The 27,630-nt window shown below is 34.6% G+C and overlaps 1 protein-coding gene across 2 annotated transcripts in view; it reads left to right on the top strand.

The window, feature by feature from the left end:
• Nucleotides 1–24,237, top strand: part of WDR35 (WD repeat domain 35) — a 49,182-nt gene extending 24,945 nt beyond the window's left edge. Inside the window, exons 12-27 of one of the 2 annotated variants that reach the window (XM_032497082.1) lie at nt 2,120–2,264; nt 4,203–4,272; nt 5,255–5,308; nt 7,204–7,313; nt 7,790–8,000; nt 10,433–10,513; nt 13,459–13,595; nt 13,919–14,122; nt 14,959–15,105; nt 15,766–15,898; nt 17,947–18,057; nt 18,950–19,114; nt 20,103–20,243; nt 20,906–21,062; nt 22,703–22,943; nt 23,243–24,237. In XM_032497082.1, coding sequence (XP_032352973.1) covers nt 2,120–2,264; nt 4,203–4,272; nt 5,255–5,308; nt 7,204–7,313; nt 7,790–8,000; nt 10,433–10,513; nt 13,459–13,595; nt 13,919–14,122; nt 14,959–15,105; nt 15,766–15,898; nt 17,947–18,057; nt 18,950–19,114; nt 20,103–20,243; nt 20,906–21,062; nt 22,703–22,943; nt 23,243–23,393 — 2,258 coding nt within the window. In that variant the 3' untranslated portion in view covers nt 23,394–24,237. The remainder of the gene's footprint in view (nt 1–2,119; nt 2,265–4,202; nt 4,273–5,254; nt 5,309–7,203; nt 7,314–7,789; nt 8,001–10,432; nt 10,514–13,458; nt 13,596–13,918; nt 14,123–14,958; nt 15,106–15,765; nt 15,899–17,946; nt 18,058–18,949; nt 19,115–20,102; nt 20,244–20,905; nt 21,063–22,702; nt 22,944–23,242) is intronic. The other variant, XM_032497083.1, reaches the window with a different exon arrangement.
• The last annotated feature ends 3,393 nt before the right edge of the window (nt 24,238–27,630 follow it).

Raw genomic sequence — 27,630 nt, 5'->3', positions numbered from 1 at the left:
TTGGGATGTATCAAAAAGAAAGGAACATGAGTATAATTTATAACTGTAGTTAAACATCAGTTAGGAAAATGCTCTTCTAACGCTTAGGAAAAACTGTATTTTATTAGAAAGCAGTTACGGTTTGTGAACTAACTTCAAATCACACATAATAGTTACCAACATCATAATATCTGTGGTAGAATTTACTGAATGGTTTAGCAGTTATCTTATGATTTAGAGCAGATGAGGTCAGTAAAAGCTGAGCAAAGCTTGGGCCTGACATCCCCAGGGGCCCTGCTGCCATTCTCAGGAGTGCCTTCCCACCAGCTGTTCCCCAGAGGAAGGCTTGTAGCTCCCTCTAGAGTTTGGTAGTGGTATACATTTTGAATAGAGAAATCTTGGCAATTGTAATAAAAAAATTTTTAAAAATATGATTCAACTATACTGAGTTATTTAGCATATAAAATTGTTGAATTTGAATCTAAACTTATTAATCTATTCAATTAACACCATACCATCAGTCTAGTTTCTAGTTCCTTGTTCAGTTTCTAAGTCTCCTACTGCCTTAAATGTCCTTTATTTGGACTGTGGCAAGAACTGTGTAAATGGTAGCTGCTAACACCATTTCTTTATTCTGACCATATTAATGATTACTTTGTAAGTATTTGTAAATAGAAAAATATGTTTTGTACCATTTAAATTGTGAATTTAGAAACTAGGTACTAAAATGATCTTTTATAAAAGTTTTTGTTTTTCCATATTTTGTGTGAATGTGTGTGTCTAATTTTATATTGTTTAGTTTGTTACCTTGGACAAGTTATTTTACTTCCTTAATCCTCTATTTCTTTATATGTAAGATGGATTTGATGGGACTATTTCATCAAAGGATACACAGTAGGGATTTACTTAAATGTTCTCTAAGAAATGGAACAGATGAAAAAATGTTTAAGAGAATATATTCCTAAACTAGGAAGGAACTTTGGAGAATTTTCTTTTCTAAATTAATGAGGAAATATAAGACATATGAGATCAGAGGGAAGGATAAAGGCCTGAACCAGCCAGTGATGGTAGTGGAGATGGGAGGAAGGAGTGGGAGTTTTTAAATCCACCTGTCAGTTAGTGGACATATGGGCTATTTCCATTTTGTTGGCTGTTATGAATGCTGTTATGCACATTTGTGTATGAGTTTTTGTGTGGGCATATGTTTTCATTTCTCTTGGGTATATACCTAGGAGTGGAATTGCTGGGGCATATGGTAATTCTATACTTAACATTTCAAAGAACAACCAAGCTGTTTTTCAAAGTGAATGTGCCTACCATTTCTCTGTCATATTTTTGCAAATACTTGTTACTGTCTGATTTCTTGATTCTAGCCATCTTGTGGGTGCAAAGTGGTATCTCACTGTAATTTTGACTTGTGTTTGCCTGGTGGCTAATGATGTTGAGCATCTTTTCATTGACCTAGTGGCCATTTGTATATCTTCATTGGAGAAACGTCTATTTAGATCCTATTTGTCTTTTTATTATTGAGTTCTTTACATATTCTAGATACAATTCCTTATCGTGTATATGATTTTCAAATACTACTTCCATTTGGGTGTTGTATTTTCACTTTTTTTGGTTTTCTTTGCGGGGGGGGGGAGTTAGTTGTGTTTATTTATTTATTAATTTATTTATTTTTAATGGAGGTACTGGGGATTGAACCCAGGACTCTGTGCATGCTAAGCACACACACTACCACTGAGCTATACCCTCCCCCCATCTTTTCACTTTTTTGATGGTGTCCTTTGGAGCACAGATATTTTTAATTTTGATAAAGTCCAGTTTATCTACTTTTTCTTTTGCTGCTTGCGCTTTTGGTGTCATGTTTAAGAAACCATTGTCTAACCCAAGGTCACAAAGATTTGTACCTAAGTTACCTTCTCAGTTCTATAGTTAGGTCTTTGACCCATTTTGAGTTGATATTTTTGTATAGTCCTACAAGCTTTTGACTCAGAATTTCTGATGCCCCAGACTGTGTGGAGTATATTGTCTGTAAAATGAGGGATTGGACTCAGTGATCACTGAAGTCTTTTGAAGCACAAACGTTTTGTGATTCTGTCTAACTGTAACCTAATTGTCTTTATGTTCTTTTTAATAGTACCATTATTTGTTACAATGACCAAAACCCATGTGATAGCAGCTTCGAAAGAAGCGTTTTATACCTGGCAATATCGTGTGGCAAAGAAGCTCACAGCGTTGGAAATTAATCAGATCACACGGTCTCGAAAAGAAGGCAGAGAAAGGTATATCTTTTGATGCATATTTTTTAGTAACTCAACCATACCACATTTAAATCAGACATAGCTATTATAAACTGTCATGCGTGAGAACTATAATTAGCAGTCATCTTCCTTCACACATACTTGAGATCTTACTGCAGTCTTCCCTTTCCTTTAAGACTCACTCATGTACTAAGATAAGAGTTATAACCCCAGTTTAAAAAAAAAATTGGATATGTGAATTCATGTGGAAGCAGAAAAAAAAAAGTTGAAAAATACTGTATCTTGTGTTCTCGGTAGTTCTGAACAACTCAATGGGAAGGGCCTTTGGCCTCTTTTGGGGGAGAAAGTGGATCTTGGGAAAAGTTGGGGCAGAAAATTCTAGCGTCTTCACTGAGTGAGCGTCCTCCATTAACCAGCTAAAGAGATTCTGGGTTTTGTTTAAATAAAGAAGGTATCATTTCCTTTTTCCTTATATTTCTGTCTGGGATGTACTTACTAGTTTTAATGACTTTGAGTCCGTTCCCTCTGGACCTCAGTTTCCCTGTCTGTAAAATACAGTTGACGATGGTGATCAGAGCCAACACTGACTGAGTACTTCTTATGTGCCAGACTCTGGTAAGTCTAGTTAGGACTCTTATTATTCCTGTTTCACAGAGAGGAAACTGAGACAAAGAGACTTAAATGACTTGCCAGAGGTTACCAGCTGATAAGGAGGGATGGGACATGGAGCCACTCTGCCCCGATTGGCCTTCCTTGTGGTTTCCTGCTTGTTTTAAGGAAAGGATGTCGGTCACACGATCTTTTGAGAGACCTCCTATTTTAACCTTCGACTTTTATTTTGTGATAACTAAGTAGAAATATTATGTTTGTACTTAATAGATATGTATTAGAAAGCAGAAACTTGGTACTTCTAAAATGATATACCTCTCTGTATTTGATACATTTCTATTACATTTATTTGACATTTGATCTCCCTATTACATTGCTGAAAGTACGAATGTGGCATCAATTTAACAATGACAAAATTTCATATTTTAAAGATAGAAAATGACTTGATTTTTCCTGTGGTTATATTGCAACTATAATTTCTTAAACTCCCTTTAGATATCAAGCTCTGTGCATGTGTGCTTTACAAACATTTTATTTATGCTTCTCAAAAACTCTGCAAAGGGGAAATTGTTAACCTTATTTTACAGATGGAGAAATTGCAGCTCAGAGAAGTTAAATAACTTGCCCAGGGCCTCATAGCATTCCTATGATATTTCTTCTCTATTCACCTCCATTCATTTTAGTATTTTTTTCATCAGACATTATAGAGCCCCTGACACTGTGTGGCAGGGACTGGAGATGCAGTCTTTGCCTCCAGGAAAACCACCATCTAGTGGGAGAGACAAGGACACTAGCAGTGATACTGCGATGTGAGTAAGCAGTACCACACAGGTGCCCGAGAGATGGTGCACAAGGTGGGGCAGCTTCATAACCGGTAAGCACAGGGGAGGATTCTTTACTTCAGAACAAAAATTCCATTCATTAGAGCTTCCCAAGTACACTTCAGTTCTACCTTTAGTGAGCACAGTGACAGGAGGGAAGTTATGGAGAAGCAACAGAGTAACTTAGTGCATTGGAAGTTACTGCTAACTGGTGTTCATTTGGAGACTAAGGGAAGCTATCTCTTGGGGCTTACTGCAGTTCACTGGAAATACGTGATTCAGCATCCAGATATATTTTTAGCACAGCCTTTAGGAACATGGCACTCACATAACTAGTAAACACCTTGTAGATAGTTTCTGCCTTTATAAGACTGAGCTGGGCCAAGAACTCTTTAAAATAATCAAGATATTTATATTAAATAACAATATTCATTGGTGTCATCCAATCCTTTAATTGTCCTAGAGATCATGAAATAGTAAAAATCTTCCTTATACTGTCATTGAAATTTGAATTTTTTTTTTTTTTCAGAATTTATCATGTTGATGATACTCCTTCTGGGTCAGTGGATGGGGTGCTTGATTATAGTAAAGCCATTCAAGTAGGTGATTTTATTATTGCCAGCAAATGTTAATATCCGTAGATTTAGAAATACTGTAGTTTTATTTTGAGACCAGAAAAAAAATTATTTCCAGTGAATAGCATATTATTCTAGTAATTCTTTTAAAAATTTCTATTCTGAAAAACTTTTTCTGAATCTGCTGCTTTTTCTCTTCTTTTGGTTTTAAAGAAAAATTTTTATTTTGACATAATCATAGGCTCACAAGAAGTTGCAAAAATAGCGCATAGAACCCCTTTACCCAGATTCTCAGTGGTGACATGTAATAGTAGGATAACATCAAAGTCAGGAAGTCGACATTGGTAATGATGCTGTTAACTAGACTATGACCCAGTTCCTTACTCAGTTTTCACTAGTTCTTACATGTAGGTTTATGTAACTTTATCACCATAAAGGAACTTGCCTCATGCTACTTCATTTCCACACCCTCTCCACCCCCATCCCTGTCCCCTGGCAGTCACTAATCTGTTTCCGTCTCTATAGTTTTGTCACTCTGAGAATGTTTTATGAATGGAACCATATAGCATGTAACCTTTTGAGATTGGCTTTTTTCCCCAAAAAACCCAAACCCAAAACCAAAAAAATGCTAAAGACCCATCCAGGTTGTACAGTGCCGTGCCGTTTGCCCCTTCCTCATTCTGGCATGTGCTGGTCCTTCTGCCGAATGTTCATCTTCTACAGCTAAGCTCAGGTTTTTGGCTCTCTTCACATTTTGTTGTAAGTTTACGCTCCTCCCTCTGTGCTCTCACAACTCCTGAGTTTACCTCTCCTCTTACCATACTGCGCTGTCATTAGGTGTCAGTCCACTGTCTTCCCCAGTAGACTTTTGAGTAATCCCTGAGGGCAGAGATTTCTATACTTAGATGCTATAGTGAAGTATTCTTCTTCGTGAATTTCATACTACCTTATACCAGATTAGTCATTCAATAAATATTTGTTAAAGAGTAACATTGATTTATTTTAGGGAACAAGGGATCCAATTTGTGCCATAACTGCATCTGACAAGACATTGATTGTGGTAAGTTCTTAAAAAATTTTTTCTATGAATGAGAATTGTTTAAATTGTAAAAATAGAATAAAGCAGTATGTTTTGGATTTGAATTTCATCTTTGGGCCCCTCCAGTTTTACTACGTCCAACGTAAGAAATAAGAACGTTTTAAAGATTGCCTCACAAATTATTAATCATTTGCAGAAATAGCAGTTTATAAAAGCAGTAGAACAGTGGCCAGCTGGGGAGAGTCTGACACGGGGTTGAATGAGCCCTGTAAAGGGTTGGCAGATGTGGAGAGGACTGGATGGTGGTAGTGGGTCTTGGAAAGTTGCCTCCTTTATGTGGCCTGTTATTTTGTACCAGAGAAGGTGCTTTGGCTCAGTCAGTTTCACGAGACTTAGAATGAGGAGGTAGTGTGTTTGCTAGCCAGTGAAGTAAAGTCTGTGGTAAATTTTTGTTGAATTTTTCAAACAAAATCAGTGTATCAATGTTACAGTGTCTTTTCTTGAGCTCTGATATTTGAAAATATTAATTTTAGAAATAAATGTTTAATGTAGTAATGCTGGTGGAGTCACTGAATTTGAATTATGTAAACAGATCCTTGATAGTGTGTATTTCCAGTTCTACTTACATTCTTTAGACATTAGCTAAGTTTATGGGAGGAAAAATCTTAAGAACATAGTGTTCATTATTCCTCATCTAATGATGTTGTTGTATGTTTTAAGCAGTTTATCTTACAGTCAGATCTGAGGAATCTCTTGTTTTCTTTTTAGATTCTTTGATATACAGGTTTTTTTGTTTTTTTTTTTTGGCTGTGTTAGTTGTGTTTCTGACATTTGCAGGAAAAATCAAAAAACATGCAAGTCAAATCAGTCACAAAAATTGACTTGATTCCTAGATGACAGGGTGTACCTATGAGCAACACACTCAAATAGTTTTAATACCAGCCAAAAATTTTAATGGAAAAGATATCTTCTGCATTTAAGTTTCCACTGTAGAAATTCAAATGGTTTTTAGAACCATTACTTTTTCAACGTTTTTAGACCACAGAACCCCCTTTTTCAAAAACAAAATCTTATTGTGTACCTCAGCATATTAACTCTTTTAAAGACTATACCTCCCTTTTATACATTAAAAACATCCCCGCTCCTGACCACCCCGCTCTCCCCAGCCTTTCTGATAGGCCCTCTGCAGGCGCTGCAAGAGCAGTGATGCTCGGATTAGGGGTGGGGGGGATGGCGGGGAGGGATGGCTGAGTGCAGCCTTGCACTTTTTCCCATTGCCGTGGCCTGAGGCACGGCAGGGTTTGGAAATCATAGCTCTCTCCTGTCTGTTGCTCTAACTCTTGGTCTGTCAACCTTGAGGCTTGTACAGAGTTGCACAGAAACTTACACTCTGTTTTATTTTTAAGCACATTTAGACTAATACTCATTGTATCACTGTTTTCTGATTATCTCCCTTTGCCACAAACTAGTATCACATAGATGGCATAGGAGAAAAATGTAGACTTTCAGTAACAACTGTTTCCTGTAATGATCTTATATTGATATTTCATATAAGTACTTTATATTTTAGCTTTTAATGTACCCTGAATATTAACCAAGACAACTGTAAATAATCCTAGATATTTCTTCCTTGTGATAGAAATCTTTGTGTATTATCAAAGAATAGGTTTCTGATTTCTTTCTTGAATGTTACATTTAAAAAATTAGATCACCTTCAGCCACTTTAAAAAGGTTTTAATTAAATTAGGAGGTAAACATGTACTCAGAACATATTTCTGAGTATGGAATTGGGAATTCACTATGACACCATCACTTTGGCTTTGAAACAGTTGTATGAACATATAGGGAGACCTGTAGTTGTAATATATTATTATGATGTTTAAATATGCTTTCATAATCAAACATATTTTCCATAGAGTCGTGAATCTGGCACCATTCAGAGATACAGTCTTCCTAATGTTGGTTTGATTCAAAAATATTCCCTTAATTGTCGAGCCTACCAGTTATCCTTGAATTGCAACTCCAGGTAAGTCTGAAAACTTTCCTCACTTAGATGTTGGACTTAGAAGTTATTCGTTGGGATTGTTGCACTTATGTAATAAATGCAAAGATATGTGTTTGTTTTCTACTTAATAAAGCTCAGTGTGACTACTATACTGTATTTGTATTTAAACACTGTATTTACTATACTGTGTTTAGATATCTTTCTCTAACTGGGCAAAATATAGAAATTCTAGTGTAATATTTTAACTTATTTACACACCAATTGCTTTAGTCCCTTTGGATATTTTTTTCTCACACGGAAGCAAAATGGAAAGCAGCCCACATCGTCTAACAAATTTATAAACATGTGTTTAAAGCCAGTTATTTATTTAAAGCCATTTCTCCCTGATTCTCAGGTTCTGATGAACTAATTTTGAAGAATGGTGGTAGGTAATTATATTCATGATCGCTGGTGGCACTTTCACAATTTTTCCCCTCTTTCAATTTCACCGTTTGTAGTCGTCTTGCAATCATAGACATCGCAGGAGTTCTAACCTTCTTTGACTTGGATGCTCGGGTAACAGACAGCACAGGACAGCAAGTCACCGGCGAGTTGTTAAAATTGGAGCGAAAAGATGTCTGGGATATGAAGTGGGCCAAAGATAATCCTGATCTGTTTGCAATGATGGAGAAGACAAGGATGTATGTTTTCAGAAACTTGGATCCTGAGGTAAAAACAAGAAATGAGCATTAACAGTGCATAAATAATGAGCCAAATATCAAAACCTGGACATTTCCCCTTTGTTTCTTCAAGAGGTTTATTAGTGTTGGCTCCATGAATTTCTGAAAATAAACAGAAACATTTCTGTGGAATTTAAAAATATTTGGTCTTAAGTGGGAATAATATTTACTCCTTTAAAGATTCTCTACTTTCTCTGAAAGACGCTTCTAAGTATTTCTCTCCTTTTTAAAAGATGGAACCATGGTCACCAACTGTATAGCCTTTGTTTTTTCCTTTGTTAAAGTAAAAAAAAAAAAAAAGAAAGAAAATAGTGTTATTTACTGAAATTGCTTAAAACAGCCTAAACAAAAAATGTGGTTTTGAAACTGCCTTATCTTTTCATACTTTTGCCTTTCTGTCCACCTTCTGTGCTTACCTTGTCTTATTTGTGTTTACATGAAGTCCGTCACCCACTAATCCATGTTCTTCCTCACCCTGATGGTCTTACTGTGCCTCGCCTACGTTCTCTGAGCTATCAGGGAGCCCCTTTCTCACTGATTTTCAAGTTACAGTTTTATTTTCTACTTGTGGCTCTCATCAGCTAATTTTTAGCCTCTGAATTTTCCTGTCACTTAGTCTGCTCTGTATCAGCTGTAGATGTGTTTAGGAAATTCAGAATCATTTGAGCAGTAGCCTAATCAAAACATCGTTAAGAAAGTAAATCTTTTAAACAATTTTTGAATTATTAGTGGATTTTCACATTGGAAGTTTCGGTACTCCTGCTATATTCCACTACTGTGCATAATAAGAGATGACTTGATAAATGCTTTGTGTCATTAATTGATGTTTCTTTGGACCTATAGTTTCCTTCTTGGGAAGAAATTGCTCGCTTGAGCCTCTGAGCTACTGAAGATCTTCTGTAATGATTTATTTAGTGGTAAACTCTTTGCCTCTTTAATATCCTAAATTATTTTCACATTTCCCCGTTTGAGCCCTACTCAGAATCTTTGGGTTAGTAAATGACCTGATGTAAATTGCTCTCAAAGGTTTTTGTTGAAGTTTTTAGGAGTCTTAAGGATTTTTGTAACTGGGAATGGCTCAAAAGAAAGGTGTTCAGGGCTGCTGCATTTGACCTGTATGCATAGGCTGCTTTCAAGGATCCGAGGGAAATTTGACCCTTGCTACAAAACAAGTATGAAAATTATCCCATGGGATCACCTTGAGGATGGAAGTAAAATACTTTCTGAATGTTAGGGTCCTTTTTCCATCCTTGGCTCTACTTATAGTAATTCTGAAATCATATGCCTAGAAAAGGGAGAGGATTATGCCCAGCTGTCCATAATGTGTGTGTAGCACACATAGTTAATCTAGTACCAGGGGAAATCTTAGGCTGGTGGAAAGCATTCCTTGAGTAGTTTAACAAAACAGCCTTTTATTTATTTATTTTTGGAGTTTGTTGTCTGGCCCGTTAAGTTCTTCAGTTTCTATTAGATTTAGAACTAGGTGAATTTCTTATAACCTTACCACTGACTGAATTTCTTTATAAATCATGCTGTGCTGTTCTTTTCATTCATGAGAACGCTGTCTGGCTGTGGTCCCTGCTTGGTTAGTTACTCTGCTATTTATTCCTCCAGCTGCTTACTGACTGAGCATGTGAAGACATACTCTTCAAAACAGAGCTTACTAGAACTCCTTCAGGACACAGTGTTCTTTATTATTATTCAGGAGATAAGCTATTATTTGATGGTTAATGTTGAATACATTTTTATCCATTTGAGTATTAACTATGAATTCTAGAGTCATACCTTTCCTTAAGTTGTAAACCTTTCTTCAGATTATGTGTGAGAAAAGGGTGCCATTTGTGTACAAAGTTCTAGTTCATTGATAAAGTACATTTTCTTTGAAAATTAAAAAATAACTGTTTAATGTTGATATTCCCTGCTTGATCCTTTTCATCTCGTCACCCTCTCAAGATACTGATTCAGCTTTTTTATTCTTTGTCTTGGATCTTCCCTCTCTTTGGTGCTATTATTTTATATTCATAGTCCTTTCATATCTCACATTTTCATCAGTTTCGTATTTTTGTACTTTTGTACATTTTCCAAACAAGGGTTTTCTAAAGTTTTGAATCCGTACCCATCATAGATGTATACTTACTTATTTAGAAGAGAACATCCTTCTCTTTTAAAGGTATGTGCTGAAATAGGGGTGAAATGTCATGATGTCTCTAAATTTACTTTGAAATACTTTAGCCAAAAAAATTGACTGAAGCGTATTTAGCAAAATGTTAATTATTTAGATGATGGCTATATGGGTGTTAATGACATTCTCTTTACTTTTTTGTTGTTTTGAAAATTTTGATAATAAAATTTAAAATCATGATATGTTAAAGAAGGGAAATTTTGTACAATTAAACTTAACATTTGTTTTTGTCTTTAAAGGAGCCCATTCAGACTTCTGGATATATTTGTAACTTTGAGGACTTAGAAATCAAATCTGTTCTTTTGGATGAGATATTAAAGGTAATTCTTGTTAAGAAACAATTATATTTTTGTTGCTGGCTTAACTAGGATTCATTTTTGCACCGGGCAGTGTAGTGTCCTGGTTAGGAGTGTGGGTTGAAGAGGTCCAGCCTTGCTCTGTCACTTGTACAACCTTTAGGCTGGTTCCTTCATCTTTTCAACTTCATTTTCCTTCCCTGTTTATAAGCCTCAGTGTTTACCTCTATAAAATGTGGATGGTAATAGCACCTATCTTATATGATTGTTATCTTACAAGATAATTTATGAAAAGCACTTAGCACAGCGGGAGGAACTGAAAACTGGTAGATAATTGTTGTCATCATTATTTTAATATTAATAATAGAGATACTGAAGAAATATTTGATAATTTTCTTTAGTCTTTATCTTGTTCAGGGATATTTGAGTAACTTTTGTTTGGAGGTCCACTATCCTCCCATCTTGTTTTTAGGTTTTCATAAAATACTCTATTTCCAGATAATAGAATTCAGATAATTTTTGAATCTCTACTTTGGCCTTCATTGAACATTCTTTGAGAATTGTTTACTTTAAGAATATATTGAAAATTTACCTTCACTTTATCTAAATATTTACTTTGTCTATGTACTGTGTATGTCTTTTGGAATTGGGATAGATTTTAAATTTCCAGATGTTAGCTGCATTTTATAGCATGTTTTCATATTTTGGTTTATATGTAAATCGCAGCTCTTTTATTGTGAACCAGTTTGTTGCTAATGATGCTTGCTCTGCAGCAGCAGGATGGGCCTCCACCCTAAACTTGGTTCGCATGTCAAGAGTGATGACACTACAGACATACCAAAAGGGTGCAAGAAGATATTACCTTCATAATGGGGTTTTTAAGGGAGAAAGGACAGGCTTCCCAAGCTGGTCCAAAGATGGTTTGAGAGCAGAGAAAGGAGACTGGCTTGGTTTTTTTGGGACGTGGCGGAGTTAGAGGGTGGGGTTAGGGTGAGGGTTTCCATGTGTACGTAGATGTTTGTGAGTTTTGAAACTCCTGTGGCGCCAAAGGATGGACCACTTGTTCTTTCTCATCACCTTGCCCAGATGTGAGGCGGAAGGAGAAGGGGGAGGGATGAGGCTTAAAAGTTGTCAGCTGTCAAACATCAGAAAGGAATGTCTGAGGTTTTATTGCAATCTAGATGTTTTAATGATTAACATTAGGTAAACACCAGAACATTATTCTAGAAAGCTGTAACCCGTATGTAGAAAGATACATTTGATAGACTAGAAAAATAAATGGAAATAATTTTATAAGAATGGCATCACTGTACAATCTACTTTTTAGTGTTAAATTTAATTTTAATTTAATAATGTGACAGTATTTGAAGGAATTGTAGAACATTAGGTAATTTTTTCTCACCACAAACAATACATTTTTCTGGGTAAGAAAAAACTATGAAAAACTAAGTTTATTGGTTTTAAACTACATTTTCATTGTTAATAGTATTGATTGTCCACTCTAAAAGATGATGCTCTTACATTTTCTCCCTCTTTCCTTCTTTTTTTTCAGACATACTATTTTTATGTTGTCGAGATTTAGAACTTTACACTTTGTTGTGTAACCCTAATTTTCAGTTACTTAGTCTCACATTAAGAGACAGCTATTACCAGTTTTTTCTGCATTTTCTTTGTACATGAATTATTAATTTTGATTAATCTTTCAGTTGGCTGGATTTCATGACTGTAGTTTTTAAGAAAGGCTCATAGTTGCTGATTGCTTTAAGATCTAGAATGCTTAAAAATGCCTGTGATATTGTTGGCCTGATAATTATATTTTTATGAAGAATTTTTAAAAATGCATATTTAAATTGTTAGATGTACTTTAAAATTCTTGATACACTGGACACATTTTTTGCATATCTAATTCTAGAATAAAGAATATCTATAGTACTGTTGCCCAGTTTATTGGCAGGGCTGGTTAAACTGTAAGGGAAACCAAGTTCTCTGTGACAATTTTGTTATCTGACTTACTATGTGCCAACCCATAAAGAAAAGAATATTGTCATACTTCAGTTCCCACTGAGGCCTTGTCGACCCGGGAATTGTTTAGGTAAACTGTGGATTCCTTCAGACATACAGTTTTCAGAAATAACATGAGTGTTATACACCTAAAACTAATACAATGTTGTATGCCAATTATATCTCAGTAAAATAGGGGAAAAAGAGAAATAACATGAGAACTTTCTTGGAAGACTAGAGAAGAAGGAATGCAAAAAGGAAAGGAAGGGAATTAACATTTACTGACGTTCCTTCGTATGAGGTGTTCATTTGTCTTTGCATATTTATGTTTATTTGTCATTACAACTGTACTTGGTAGATATTACACAGACCTCATTTGTAGATGAGGAAGGCTCTTAGTGGGTAAGATATTTAACCAAAGTTCATCTATTCGTTGACTCAGCAAATATTTATTGAGATCTAGTAAGACAGTTTCTGGCCTCAAGTGGAGGATCTGGGGAGATGGACAAGACATTCAGCCACCGGAAGAGGGTTGGGATGCTGTGGTTCAGTTGGTAGGTGTATCTCTTCTAAGATTTGAAGCAAGAGAGCATGAGTTCAGTTCTGAGACTGCGAATAATGTGAGTAGTGCAGCTAGGCACTGTGCTAAATGTTTGATGTGTTTTCTCAGTTAATCCTCACAATGCTTGGAAGTAAGTTTGATTATTCCATTTGTCCAAAGGAAGAATCTGAACAAGTCTGCGTAATTGTGAGGGACCCCCCCTTCCACCACTGTCCCCTTTTAACCTCAGGAGGGACTTGTGGGTTGGGGGTGTTTTCCAGATAACTCAAAAGATTCATATATGGGAATTCTTTTCTTCCTGGTTTTGCTCATAATATGATGCAGTTCCTTGTTTGCTTTTTACTGTAAAAAAGAAATACATATTCTACAGGGAACTATTTTTTTTCCTTTTCATCTTTACTTTCAGAATCCAGAACATCCAAACAAAGATTATATCATTAACTTCGAGATTCGGTCCCTGCGAGATAGCCGAGCACTGATTGAGAAGGTTGGAATTGAAGATGCATCTCAATTCATAGAGGACAATCCACACCCCCGACTTTGGTATTTAAAAAATTCAACAACAAAAAAACCTCCCCACATGTCAGGTGTAAGCCTTACAGTCTCAGCTCTGTCTTCCTCTGCACTCATCCTAGCCTCCTGATGGGAGTAGACTTCCGTTCTTGTTCTTTTAAAAATACAGAAATTCAGTTTCGATTTGGAAGTACTCAACACAAGCATAAAATGATATGAACGTGGATAAATGTGTTAAAATAATCACTTCCCACCATGGTTCACTAGAAACAACAGGTGTAATAATTGAATTCTGATTCGAAACTTGTTTATCAGTAACTTGCCATATGCTTTCCTGTTCTTTTGTACTAAAGGCGCCTGCTGGCTGAAGCAGCTCTTCAGAAGCTGGATTTGCACACTGCGGAGCAGGCGTTCGTGCGCTGTAAGGATTACCAAGGCATTAAGTTTGTGAAGCGCCTGGGCAACCTACAGAGCGAGTCCATGAAGCAGGCGGAGGTGGTCGCCTACTTCGGCAGGTTCGAGGAAGCAGAGAGAATGTACCTCGATATGGACAGAAGGTCAGTGATGAAGGTGCCGGCACCCGGAGTACTTCCAGAAATTGTAACTTTTTTTTTTCTCAAGTAGGGATTGTAAAACCATGTGTTTTAGAAAATAAATTCAGTTTGGATTACAACCTGGATATTCTGCATGACCTTCATGAATTTATGCTTTGTAATTTGGGGGCAGCTTTCTTCCCTTTTTATACATGTAGTAAGGGCTGGCCATGGGTTAGTTTTTTCATTTGGTAGGAGAAAAAAGTCATATATGGCTGCAGAAACTGGAAGCTTTAGCATTTATTTACTAAGCTGATTGTTTGGGTTCTCTTTTTTGATTTAGGCCTTTTGTCAAGGAGCATGAAATAACAATCAAAGGTATTAGGGGACTGAGTTTTATTCTTCATATTTCATTTGATTTGTAGAAAATAATTATGAACTTCATTTCAGCTGTGAACATTTTATCTAATTTTTATTATTTGTAGTTCTGAGAGATTGCTAATACAACTTGGGCCCTCACAAGAAGTATAAAACCAAACATGTAAACATGAAATAAGCCTGATCATGTCTTAAAAAACTGATGAAAAGAAGTGACTGTTTTTTAAATCATTATTTTGCCAAGTAACTTGAAAGTCTAGGAAAATAAGAGGCAGGAAATTGTTTCCCTTTTCTTATTCCAGGTTCTCCCTATTGCCTTTTACCTAATGGGGCTAAATTTTAAAATGTTTGTAGAGTTACCTCATTTGTCCATTCATTGCTGTGTATTCTCAGTGCCCTAGAATTGAACCTAGCATGGAGTAGGCACTTGATAAATATTTGTTGAATGAGTGAATGAATGAATGAATGTCATTTTTTTGTAGAGATCTTGCTATTGGCCTCCGGCAGAAATTGGGAGATTGGTTTAGAGTACTTCAACTCCTGAAAACTGGATCTGGTGATGCAGATGACAGTCTCCTTGAACAAGCCCACAATGCCATCGGAGACTACTTTGCTGATCGACAAAAGTGGTAGGTAACCTATCTGGACCCCCTCATCCATTCACCCAGCACTTAAAATTGTAGCTGCCTGAGTACTCCCCTATGACATAATGCTAGGGCTGCCTGAGTACTCCCCTATGACATAATGCTAGGGCTGCCTGAGTACTCCCCTATGACATAATGCTAGGGCTGCCTGAGTACTCCCCTATGACATAATGCTAGGTAAATGAAGGCCATCTTCCCGGGGCCTAAATTCATGTAGTTCTAGATTCACATTGAGGAGCAAGAGCTCCTTCAAGCTGTCATGTAAGCATCATAAGCCTTCAGAGTTTCAAAACTCACAAAACTTACATTTTAGTCCCAGATAACTTTCTGCTGTTTGAGGATATAGTTTATATTTGCTTGTTTTGTTATTACAGATTTTTTCCCAGAAATCATTGGCTTTGTTCTTAAGTTATCATTTTGATCAGTATGCTTATTTATTTATGTCAGTGTTAGGAAATACAACAGTATATCAGATTAAAACAGTATTTCTTAAGAATATTCAAAGACATTCTGTAATGAAGATGATGACTAGGGTAATACTAGTACTGGAATCCTAATGAAAGAACATTTTTGTGAAAGTGCTTATTTATCAGGACATTCATACTAGTTTCATTAGTTTTAAAAGTTTTTTTTTTCTTTCCCTAGGTTGAATGCTGTACAGTATTATGTACAAGGCCGGAACCAGGAGCGCTTAGCTGAATGTTATTATATGTTAGAAGATTATGAAGGATTGGAGAATCTTGCCAATTCACTTCCAGAAAACCACAAGTTGCTTCCAGTAGGTATTAAAAATTTTAGTTTTTGGAGCCGTTAGGTTACTTTATAAGGTTTTTACGTTATAGTCAGGAAATGTCCTCTATAATACATAAAATTAAAAATTACTACAGCTTTACAGTTTCTTAGACATAGAATGATGCTTTAGTTATTAAAGAAATTTGTCAGTATGCTTGAAAATGGAGAGAAAAATGTCAGTCATATTCCTACTGTTTTAACATGATCATACTCTTGCGTAGGGTTGTCAGTTTTGTAAAATTGTTTTAAAGAGTTAGCTGAAAATGTGAAATACTTACAGATGAAATGATATGTTGTCAGAATTTCACTTCAGAATAATCTGAGGTGGGTCTGAGGAGTGGTGTGTGTGTATGTATGCTTGAAATTTGCTATGAGAAAAGTTTAAAAAGATAGCTTGACCTTTATTAGGTTACATTAACAATAAGGGGTTTAATGTTAAAAAAAAGAGAAACTGAAAGCAGAGTTCTCTTTAATTTTGTTCTATTTTCTCTTTTTAAGCCTCGTTAAATTAATTGTTGAATAATGTAAATGAGCTTGTATTTTATTTGTTTTATCTGAAATATAAATCACTGAGCTATATGATACCTAGAGAGGTAAGAGCTCTCAACTACAGGATCTGGACATATATCAGTTGTAGGTTCTCCCACAATGTTTTGTCTACTAATAGATGAGTAAAGAATTCTGATAATTCAGGTTTTTTTCTTCATTGTGAATCAGAGCAATTATCCCTGTAATAATGGCATTTTCACATACCCTTATTCTCAATCTTATGTGTTTACTTAAGTAGAAAAGAAACTGAAATTACTTACAACATAACCCTGGATATAGGGACAGTGAATTTGATATTACTGTCATCTGTTAGGTGTGTCTGATGGTGCAGAAAAAAATGTTGCTGTAGGGTATCCAGAATAGTAATATTATTGAGTAAATACTAATTATAGCTATAATAATAATAGTAATTAAATAATTAAAGTATAGTTTAATTTTTAAAATTGTAGTACAGTCAGTTACAATGTGTCAGTCTCTGGTGTACAGCACAATGTCTCAGTCTTGCATATACATACATATATTCGTTTTCATAAAGTATATTTTAATTTAAACTGCAAATTTTAAATCAAGTTTTGAAGGATTTTTTAATAATTGGGAAAATGAACAAAATATTTAAGTGGGGAATACAGTATACAAAACTGTATATACTATGATTATGAAACATACATACACACACATACACATATAGTCATAGGACACAGATGTTAGGACATTCCATCAGAATATGGAGAGAGGTTTCTTATGGGTAATAAGAATTATGAGTAGCTTTACTTTTTCATATTTTCTAATTTTTTTTACTGTAAGAATTACTTTATAATCAGAAAAATATAACCATCACTTAAAAAAAGATAGTTGGGTACAAAATGTACTTTTATGATATTTCCCAAAATCTTTTAGGAGTGGGGATGCAGAGAGAAAAACTAACCAATTAGATAATAAGAAAGGAAAAAAAACCTGATATTCTGAAAATGTTGAGTACAGCCCACTGGGTATGACTGGGTTTTGTTGTGGTTCTCCCTCTTCTGTTTTTGGTCTAGCTTCCTGAACTGATGAGTGGTCAACTTGTCTGGGGCATTTTTTATAGAGGTATTTGAGAGCTCTGTGAGTGTGAGGTTTTCCTTAAGCCTCTAATGATTAACATTGAGTGTAACATCAATTGCCTTAAAGGTTTTTTTTACCCACTAGTGTGGGGTTTGTTTTGGAACTTGGCATTTCTGTAAAATAGCTACTGAACTGAGAGAAGATACAAGTGCAATATCATTAGAACCTGGTTAAAAACCAGATCCTTGGTGTGAGTCACTGATTTTACAAAACATGATGCCTTAGCATCCTTTCTGGTTTGTAGCCTCTACCTCTGTGTCTGTTTAAAAGGAGAATTGGTAGACACCAGTGAAGTTAATATTCATGTCCCTATGGAGTTTCGTAAGTTAAAATATAAGTGATTTCCTTGTTCTGTGAAATCTGATAGTATTGTTTTGTCCACAGGAAATAGCACAAATGTTTGTGAGAGTTGGAATGTGTGAACAAGCAGTGACTGCGTTTTTGAAATGTTATCAACCAAAGGCAGCAGTGGATACCTGTGTACATCTCAACCAAGTAAGGAACTGAAATCAAAGTCACCGTAGTGATGCTTTAAAGACTGTTGCCAATGTAAGGGTTGGAGAGCTTGAGATGGATTTTGTGAAAGGAGTCAGATTGTCTCTTACTTAGTTGAGGACTAAGAAAATGTTAGAATGTGCACTTACCTCTTGAAGTGCTACCATTAAGGGTGACCCACTTGTAACTAATTCAATATGGGAACATGAACAAAACTGCTTTTAGTCTGGCAAATTTTTGTCTGGAAGTAATTTCATAATTTTCTGCATTTTATTATGATTGGGTTTTGTTTCCAAAGGAGGAACAGTTAACGGTCATTGCAAGAGGAAGGAATTGAATTGCTTTATCAATATTTATTTTGGCAAATCTATTTTCCTTTCCCTATATAGAAACCATATATTTGATATTTTTAAGAGCTGGAATTTAACTATAATTAAAGTACAGAATTATTGAAATTATTGACTATCAATGTATTCTTTTCAGTATTTTTTTAAAGTATTTTATAAAGCTTCATTTGCTTTATAAAAATAACTTCAGATGTTAAATCTGATAGGACGTTTTCTTAACTGAAATTGCATATTTTGTATTACTTTTATAGTAACAAATAGAGAATGAGAATTATAAGATTAATGTGATTATAAACTTTGAAGTTTTCTTTTTCAGATATACTTCGTAAGCATATCTTAGGTCATTGGATTATTTTGACACATGTTTGAGTCATAACATTTATAGTTGCTCTGATTTTAAGTGATTTTTAAAAATTGATACCAGTTTTTACGTTTTGATATAGTCTCATGTATTCTTATAAACTTAAAGCTTTATTGTGTGTATTTTAAGACATATCTGACTGTAAATGCTTGGGTAACTGTATGTTATATATATTTTTATCCAGTGGAACAAAGCTGTTGAATTGGCTAAAAGTCATAGTATGAAGGAAATTGGTTCCCTGATAGCGAGGTATGCATCTCATTTATTGGAAAAGAATAAAAGTTTTGATGCCATAGAACTCTACCGGAAAGCCAGTTACTTTTATGATGCTGCTAAACTGATGTTTAAGGTAATGTAATAATCTTTGTGAGTATTTGGTTTCTTCTAGTTACCAATTTTTTTTCTATACTGAAGAGTACCTTTTCCATTTTCTTTGGAAACAAATATTTGTTATAGCAAAATCCCTCTCATTCCATTGCTATTGTAACTATATGTTATCTTAGTATTATTACCTTTTACTAAAAAGGCTATTTATTAATTTTAGCACTTTAATGATACCTAAGCAATTGTATATTTACTTAATATCAAAGTTAACAAAGAATTATAGACTTTTCAGGGACCATAAAGTACAAATTCCCTTAAGTGGAAATTAAATACCCCTGACAGCAGAATTTTGAGTCCTTTAAAAGGACTCAATTTAAAATGTTGAAATTTTAAAGACTTTACATTTTTAATAGTATGCATTTGGAGGGAAGATGACCAGTACAGTATTAATGTATACAAATTTTACATTCTTTTCTGTTCTTTTCCCATTTGATTTAATGAAAAAGGAAAATTTTCCCTCCAAATCATTTAAATAAACTTAAATTTCTGAAGGATGTACCATGTTAAAGCCATCTTATTTCTGGGTACTTGGAACATTACTCTAAAAATCTCCTTGTTATGGAAAATACTACCCATTCCATGAAAGTTTTCTTCATTCTGATTTAGTTTTTTAGCAGCATCTATTACTGTCTAAGATGGTTATGAGCTCTAACTCCAATAGCTAAACACTAAGGAAAAAACTAAATACTTATCAGTACTAAGGAAAAGAAAAAAAATTTTTTAATGGAGATACAGGGGATTGAACCCAGGACCTCGCCCATGCTTAAGCACATGCTCTACCACTGAGCTATACCCCCAAGAAATGGGTTTTAAAATACTTATCATAAATGAGTAGTATTTATATCCCATCATACTGACTTTCCTCCTTTTTGTTAGAGAATCATATTTCAGAAATGATAAGTGTACAAATATAGTTTAAGAAATACCTTCCATAACTCTTTAAATGTTTAAAGATTGCAGATGAAGAGGCAAAGAAAAGAACTAAACCATTACGTGTTAAGAAGCTCTATGTACTATCAGCTTTACTTATAGAGCAGTACCATGAACAAATGAAAAATGCCCAACGAGGAAAAGTTAAAGGAAAGAACTCAGAGGTAAGGTAGATTATTTAGTAACATTAAATCATCTGAAGTGTTTAAGGAAAAAAGAACTACCAAAATTCTCTTTATGGACAGGACATTTAACTTGTTTGTTTGCATTTATTTTCTTAAATGGTATGAGGAAAATGAATGAATGATTTGGAATTGGTACTCAAATTTTAGACATTGCAACTTGCAAATACTGCAAATTATTTTTTTACAAGACTAATCTGTAATCTTTGTTTAAATTCCTTACTTGGAAAATCCTTTCTAACAATGAGTTTTAAAAGCTTTCCTAGAATATGTACATTCTTTTAATGTGTGATGGAACCTTACATTAATTTAAAGGCTAGTTAATTCTATTTTAAAATTTGATCATACCATGGGGAGAACCTTCTCACGATGTATACATACATCAAATCAGCATGATGTACACTTTAAAAATCTCGTAATTTTTAAAATCAATTATACCTCAATAAAACTGAAGACAAAATTTAATCACACCTGTTTAACAAAATATGAATTATAATGGAGAAACTAAGTCTGGAATGAGTTTTGTAATGATAAAATCTGCGAATTTAGGTATTTTAATGTATAACAATTTCAGAAGTCATCTTCATTGGAAGACCATTGTTATGGTGGTGCTGACAGAAAATGTGGGTCTGCTTTACTTCTAGGCCACTTCTGCTTTGGCTGGTTTGCTGGAAGAAGAAGCTCTGTCCACAACTAGTCGTTTCACAGATAATGCGTGGAGGGGGGCTGAGGCTTACCACTTCTTCATCTTGGCACAGAGGCAGCTCTACGAGGGCAGTGCTGACAGTGCACTGAAGACAGGTGGGCCTGTTAACCTAGTCTATGTAACATGCCTAAAAAATTATAAATTGAGTATGAAGGGCCAGCTCCTTCACTTTGCCCCTATATTAGTTTCAGTAACACTTTTTGTCTGGATTTATTTTCATATGTTCAAGATTTGCTATCTATGATTTGTTTTGTACATTTTCTTTTTGAAGTTCTTTTTATTTTTTAATACATGGAAAGCAATATATACATGGTTAATAGAATAAGCAGAAGTTTGAGGTAAGGAAAAAGAACATTTATAAAGCATTCACTATCACTATTTTATTTATGCAAAGTTAAACACTTAATAGCCCAGTCCATATCCTTGTGTGTGTTTGTGTGTGTATATATATATATATATAATATAAATCTTTACATATTTAATATGTAAGAATCAATGTATATTATATAAAATAAATATATGTAAATAGAAATAAAATAAGTATATATATATTTAAAAATAATTTTTTTTTACAATGCTGGGAGTATAACAGACCATACTTGTGTGAATTTTTAAGACAATGATCTGTTATCAAGTACTTCCATATTAGTAGATAGATTTCTATAGCATTTAACTTTTTAAATAAAAATGATACTTATGTAACAGTTTCAACTAAAATATGAAAAAATGCAAAGACAAGAGTAAAATAATCTAATAACTTATAAAATAATCTTAAAACTCCAGGATAAGCATTGTTAACATTTGAGTGAACCTCCTTTTAGACATTTCTCCACGCCTATAAAATTGTATACAGTTTTACTTAAAATCATATCATACTGTAAATTATTGCCTATGAACCTATGAAATTAGAGGATATTCTTTATTTTAATTCAGTGAATTTCCTTTTTGTAAATTTCTTCCAATGAGCTTTGTTGTAAACACTTGACCCCAACACCAGTGTATAAGAATCTATTGTAAAATACATGAATATGTTGCTTTGAATTGTTTTATGAAGTTTCCAGTATTATACTCTAACAAGATATTTTTGAGATTGCCAGGTCTAGAGAATAAAAAGATACAATTTGGTTGCTAATCTGTTATTAATTCTCCAGTGCATTTTAAAGAAAGAGATTATATCTGCAGTGTAGAAATACTGAAAATAAGACACGGTAGCTGTCAAAATAAATTGTCTGAACTAACAACTTAGAGTCTCATTTTCATTCTTTTTTCTCAAAGTTCTATTGTTTCAATAAGACAAACAGAAAAGCAATAATCTGTTCAAAGAAACACAAAGAGAAAACATATGATTTCATACTTTGCTTTTTTAGCAAAAAGAAACAGGATGTATTATTTTGAGAATCCACAGAAATATCTGACACACTTATATGGAACAAAAGATGTGTGTTTTGACACCTTTTTTTTTTTTGAGTCTGTGTGTATATTTCTAAATGGCACAACCATGTGCATCATTTGGTGGTGGTTGTTTTCATAGGCCCTGAGTTGTTAGCTGGGTTTGCAGAATGTGGAGATCATGTAGCCTCCATCCTCCTACTGGTTCTTCAGTCACCATTGTTTTCTTTAAGTTTGCTTAAGTTCATGTAGGTTAAACTGAAACAGCTTAACATAGATTCTTTCCTATGCATGTTCATGATATCATGATTGCTTTTAAAAATCCAAATTGTCTTCTCTTTCCTAGCTCTTCACCTGAGAGACTATGAAGACATTATCCCTGCCGTTGAGATCTACTCTCTGTTGGCCCTCTGTGCATGTGCCAGTAGAGCTTTTGGTACCTGTTCAAAAGCTTTTATTAAACTTGAATCTTTAGAGACCCTCAATTCAGAACGGAAACAGCAATATGAAGATCTTGCTCTAGAAATCTTCACCAAACATACTCCAAAAGATAACAGAAAATCTGAACTGGACAGCCTTCTTGAAGGGTAGGCTAACTGTAATTAGTAGATGTCAGTCTACCTTATTAGAAGCTTGGATTTTTATACCTAAATAGTGTCACGCAATAATAGAAGCACTAAATTTTGAAGTACTCTACCTTAACAGTATACCCTACTTTATTTACTCTTGAAAGTGTATTAATGCTTTATTTTCTCATTGTAAGAAGTTTTTATTTGAAATTTACCTTGAAATGTTTTTCATTCTTCAGTTTTTTTAAGTGTAATAAATAAAGTTTTAAGTAATTAGAAGTTTTATAGTATAATTGCTTTTCCTCTTATTTTTACAGAGGGGAAGGGAAACTGCCAACGTGTGTTGCCACAGGAAGCCCAATCACTGAGTATCAATTCTGGATGTGCAGCGTGTGCAAGCACTGTGTTCTGGCTCAGGAAATCAGTAACTACAACTTTTGCCCCTTATGTCATAGTCCAGTGGGATGAAGGAGTGACAAACTATGTATAATTGGAGTGTTTATTGTAATAAAGTTGACTCTGAACATCTTATATGAAAATCAGCATTATTATTTCATAGTTGTATTTTATAAAAAATTCAGTAGATAACATACATGATATATACACACATATATAAATTATGTATAATTTTGTGTAAAAATATAACTGTTAAATAATGATGCTAATTTTCATAGAAAGTGTATGGAAATCCATCGTATTGTCTGTCTGTTTATCTATCTTGTGGTTGTTTATATGATACTATGGAAATATTCCAAACAAGAAATTTTTTTTCTCACAGTGTCAGGGTTACTAATTCATTAAAAAGCTTGGTGCAGGGGAGGAGGGAATCATGGGAATGGGGCAAAGTTGAATTTAGGGAATTGCCATAACCTGTAAGAGAAGGAGGTTTAACAGCTGTAATACTGAAATGAGCACTATCTGTAGCTGCATTTAATTAAATAAGTTTCTTGAATGTCTTCTCTTTTATTTTTAGCAGTGAGGAGAAGGCATTTTAAGACTTTTTACAATTTGAATTATTTGTAATAGCTTATTTTTTATAGAGATTTTCCTTTTTTATCTACCCTTTTAGTTTCATCTAAGAGATGGCATTTGGCATGTAATCTTCATATTATTGTGCCAAACACTTGGCTCTGTTTAGAATGATATAAATTTATACAAAGATATCCAGTTTATAGTTATAGATTCATTTGAAACATTGTTGCTAAGCTGGACCTTTCATTTAAACAACTCTTGGACTATGGGGAGTGATTCTCACTATGCATGTTTTGAGTCACTGTCATTTAAATTAAAAAGAAAAAATTGTAATCAGTAATAGGTAATTTCTCACCTGTTTTATATAACTAATAATGTTCTCCATTTATTTCTCATGAATTTACATCCTCTCATTTTGTGGCTGCAGACCAGACGTTAGCACTATTTTATCAAGATTATATGCAGAATTTGGGCTGATTTTAGTAGAGGCAATACAGAGAAATATGCAACATTGTTATTGCAGCTTCAGTGCTTAGGTTAGTTCTCTCAATGTGATATGTTTTTGGTTCTGTAGAGACAAGTTAAGCCTGTTGCAGATTGAGAATAGTGGGCTACGAGAAGAGGTTTAGAACCCAGATGAGTTCATGATGGATAGTGGGCTCCTGTGCCTAAGTAAAATGAGGCCAGAAGTCTTAGAAGTCTTGACTACATTCACGTGCCTTGTGGGAATTTACCTTGATTTAATGATAGCCTCCAAATACACTACCAGGCAAGCCATTCCAGAAGTCACGGAACAGAAAAGGTTACAAACCACATGAGATGCTCAAATCACATGCTTTATTGAATCAGCTTGAAATACACAGCGAAGAACAGGGAGAAAGTGATGGGATAGATTAACACTATTAGTGTAGGATGCCAGTCAGGTAGAAAGATTACGGTTCCTGATTCCTGAGTTATGTATTGTTCTTATGTCCTGGCTCCTACTCTGCCTTGTCAGCTTCCCCCTGAGTTGAGATTTGAGCCAGGGGCCCCAATCAAATGGAATGTGCTTGAGGCCAGTGAGGCACACTTGCTCTATAGAAGAGGCAGTTTCACCTGGTCACAACTGTAGGTGCCAGTGAGCCCGCTGAGCAGTCATGGATTCTGTTTTATTTCTTGGGCAGAGGACAGGCCAGAAGTGTCACCAATGGGCAACTGAATCAAGACCTCACACACATGGAGAACTTTGTATGTCTCATGTATATCTAGTGTGTCATGAATACTTAGTGCCTTGGTTGCCTTTTGTATTTTTAGTGCCTCATCAAATACTAGGCAGAGTCACATACATACACTCTATTTACTATGTCTAATGAATCTCATAAGTTACTAACTTATGTAAGTTTAACACAATGAATTTAATCTAATTGGTTTTCTCCTATGACAGAATAGAATATTCCCCCAAATCTAACGATGAGATCAGCCCTAGGGAATATATCTCCTGCTGAACTTAGTTCCTTCTTGCCACAAGACTGTTTTCACGAATTGAACTATTCTCTGCTTCATTGATAAAAGAGAAATTTTCAGGGATGTAGGCTTAAGGATTCCTGCAGGACTGCATGTTCAGTGTTGTGATTCTTGGTCCGTGGTCTAATGCCCGAATATCTCTTCCTTCCCTTTCCCTTTCTCATCCCAGGAATCAGCTGAGAACTCAAAGTTAGATTGCCATTCCTCTAGCCCGCACTGTGACTTGTTGGTTACACTCCCAGTTGCCTCAGTTCCACAGTCAGCTGTTGACTCCTCAAGTTTTTCCTGGCATATCTTTTGGGAACTTTCTTTTGGAGCCTTCTCATTTGCCACTAATTCTTTGATTCTTGAGCCCTAGAATTTTTCCTCCAACTAATTATTTCAGAAAGATCTCGAGTTGTTGCCATTACTTCTTGTTCAGTTTAATCCAGAAACAAAAATCTCTAAAAAACAACCTCTCATGCCTTGTAGACCTAATTATCACATATGTATATGTCTGTATGTATATTTGCTTATACACATACATACACCCACATGCATATACACGTACATATACATACAGACATATCTTCTCTACTATTACAAAAGCTTAGGACTGTTTGAGATTTAGATCTGTGGACATTTTAGTGATCTGCCATAATGTCTTGGGGATGGGCTTTGTCCTGCTTGAAAATGGTGCTGGAGAAGGATCCACAGTATGAATTGACCCAGTTGATTTTATTCAACATGAATGAAATTTCAGGATGACAACACCCACAAACCCTCCCCTGATGAAAGGGGCAAACAGAAGCAAAATTGTCTATATATAACAAATACTTAGAGAGAATTTGGTTAGACAGAAAGAAACAGTATGTTCAAGATAGTACAATGAAGGTTGTTCTCTTCTTGTAATAAACATGGACTGACTCCCTTTAAGTAATGCTGAGTTGTTCTTTATCACAAAATTTGGCCTCAATTATGTCAAGTTTCAAGGCAGCATGCTAGGCCAAAGTATTGGGATGATGGGACTGACTGATAAAGCTATACAAATAAGCAGTGGGCTAACAAGCAGCATAGCATTGTTGACCTGCTGTCATGCACACATGCTAATTTTATTTTATATGAATATATGAGATCTTAGGTTTTACATGAAATCAAGTGAAAAAAAAAAAGACTTGAAGTAAAAAATTTCCTGTTTCCTTTATCTGTAACTTTTGATAACATGGTATTTGTTTTGTTTTGATTTAAATATTTGTGTAGGGGTTGGGTAGGAAGGTGTTGGGTTTCAGAATGGGTAAGGGAAGAGAGGGACAGGAGGTATAACAGATGTGCAGTATCACTTTTGCTACCAACAGGAAAACAACAACTTATAAAAAGCTAGTCAAATGTCTGATGACTGGAGGTTGCCGAGAATTACTCCTTAGAGGTTACATAGTTTCTCCTTCAGAAATGGAGGAAAAACTATTAACAGACTTTTAATGGAAGATCAAAAGTGCTTACTTAATTTGATGATATTATAGCTCCAAAATAGTGCTACTGTTTCTAAAGTGAAAATAGCAATATTGAGTTGCCCCCTACTGTCTATTCTTATTATTTTCTCAACTTTTTTTTTTTTTTTGAAGAAATTTAACACTTACTGTTTTGAGCATAAAAGTAATGTATGTTCATGGTAGAAAGTTTTAAAATGAATAGAGTATAGATGAGAAAAACAATCTTAGTAACATTTTTAAAAATATAAGACAATTTATATTTTGAATTTAGGAGAAAACTGAAGTGAAACTGAAGAAATTGTCATTCTGCAAGTTTTCTTCATAATAAGAGCTCTTTGTTTTTAAGAGATTTCTCTAAAATGAAAAGAAAAAGTAGACATTAAGAGGCTGAGAGTTACTGTTTTACTAAACTACTCATTTCTTATTTGGCATGGTTTAAATTTCTAGTTAGTAAAATTGAGAGGAATTTAGACAAAAATGAGATACATCTACACACCCACTATAAAAGCTAGAATTGAAACTGACAAATGATAAAGATATGGAGCAATTGAGACCCTCGTACATTGCTGGTGGAAATGTAAAGTAGTACACTTGTTCTGGAAAATCTGACTTCTAGAAGTTCTCTGTATATTCTGGAAAAATATATGTATTAATGTGTGTGTGTGTACACATAATTTAAAGTTTTTTAAATTAATTACTTTTCCTGTCCCAGTCAACAACAGGGAAACGTTACAGCCATGAAGCTCAGGCAGGAGGCTGAC

Source organism: Camelus ferus, chromosome 15, assembly GCF_009834535.1.
Source record: "Camelus ferus isolate YT-003-E chromosome 15, BCGSAC_Cfer_1.0, whole genome shotgun sequence".
Taxonomy (NCBI): Eukaryota; Metazoa; Chordata; class Mammalia; order Artiodactyla; family Camelidae; genus Camelus; species Camelus ferus.
This window is presented reverse-complemented; position numbering and strand designations above follow the sequence as displayed.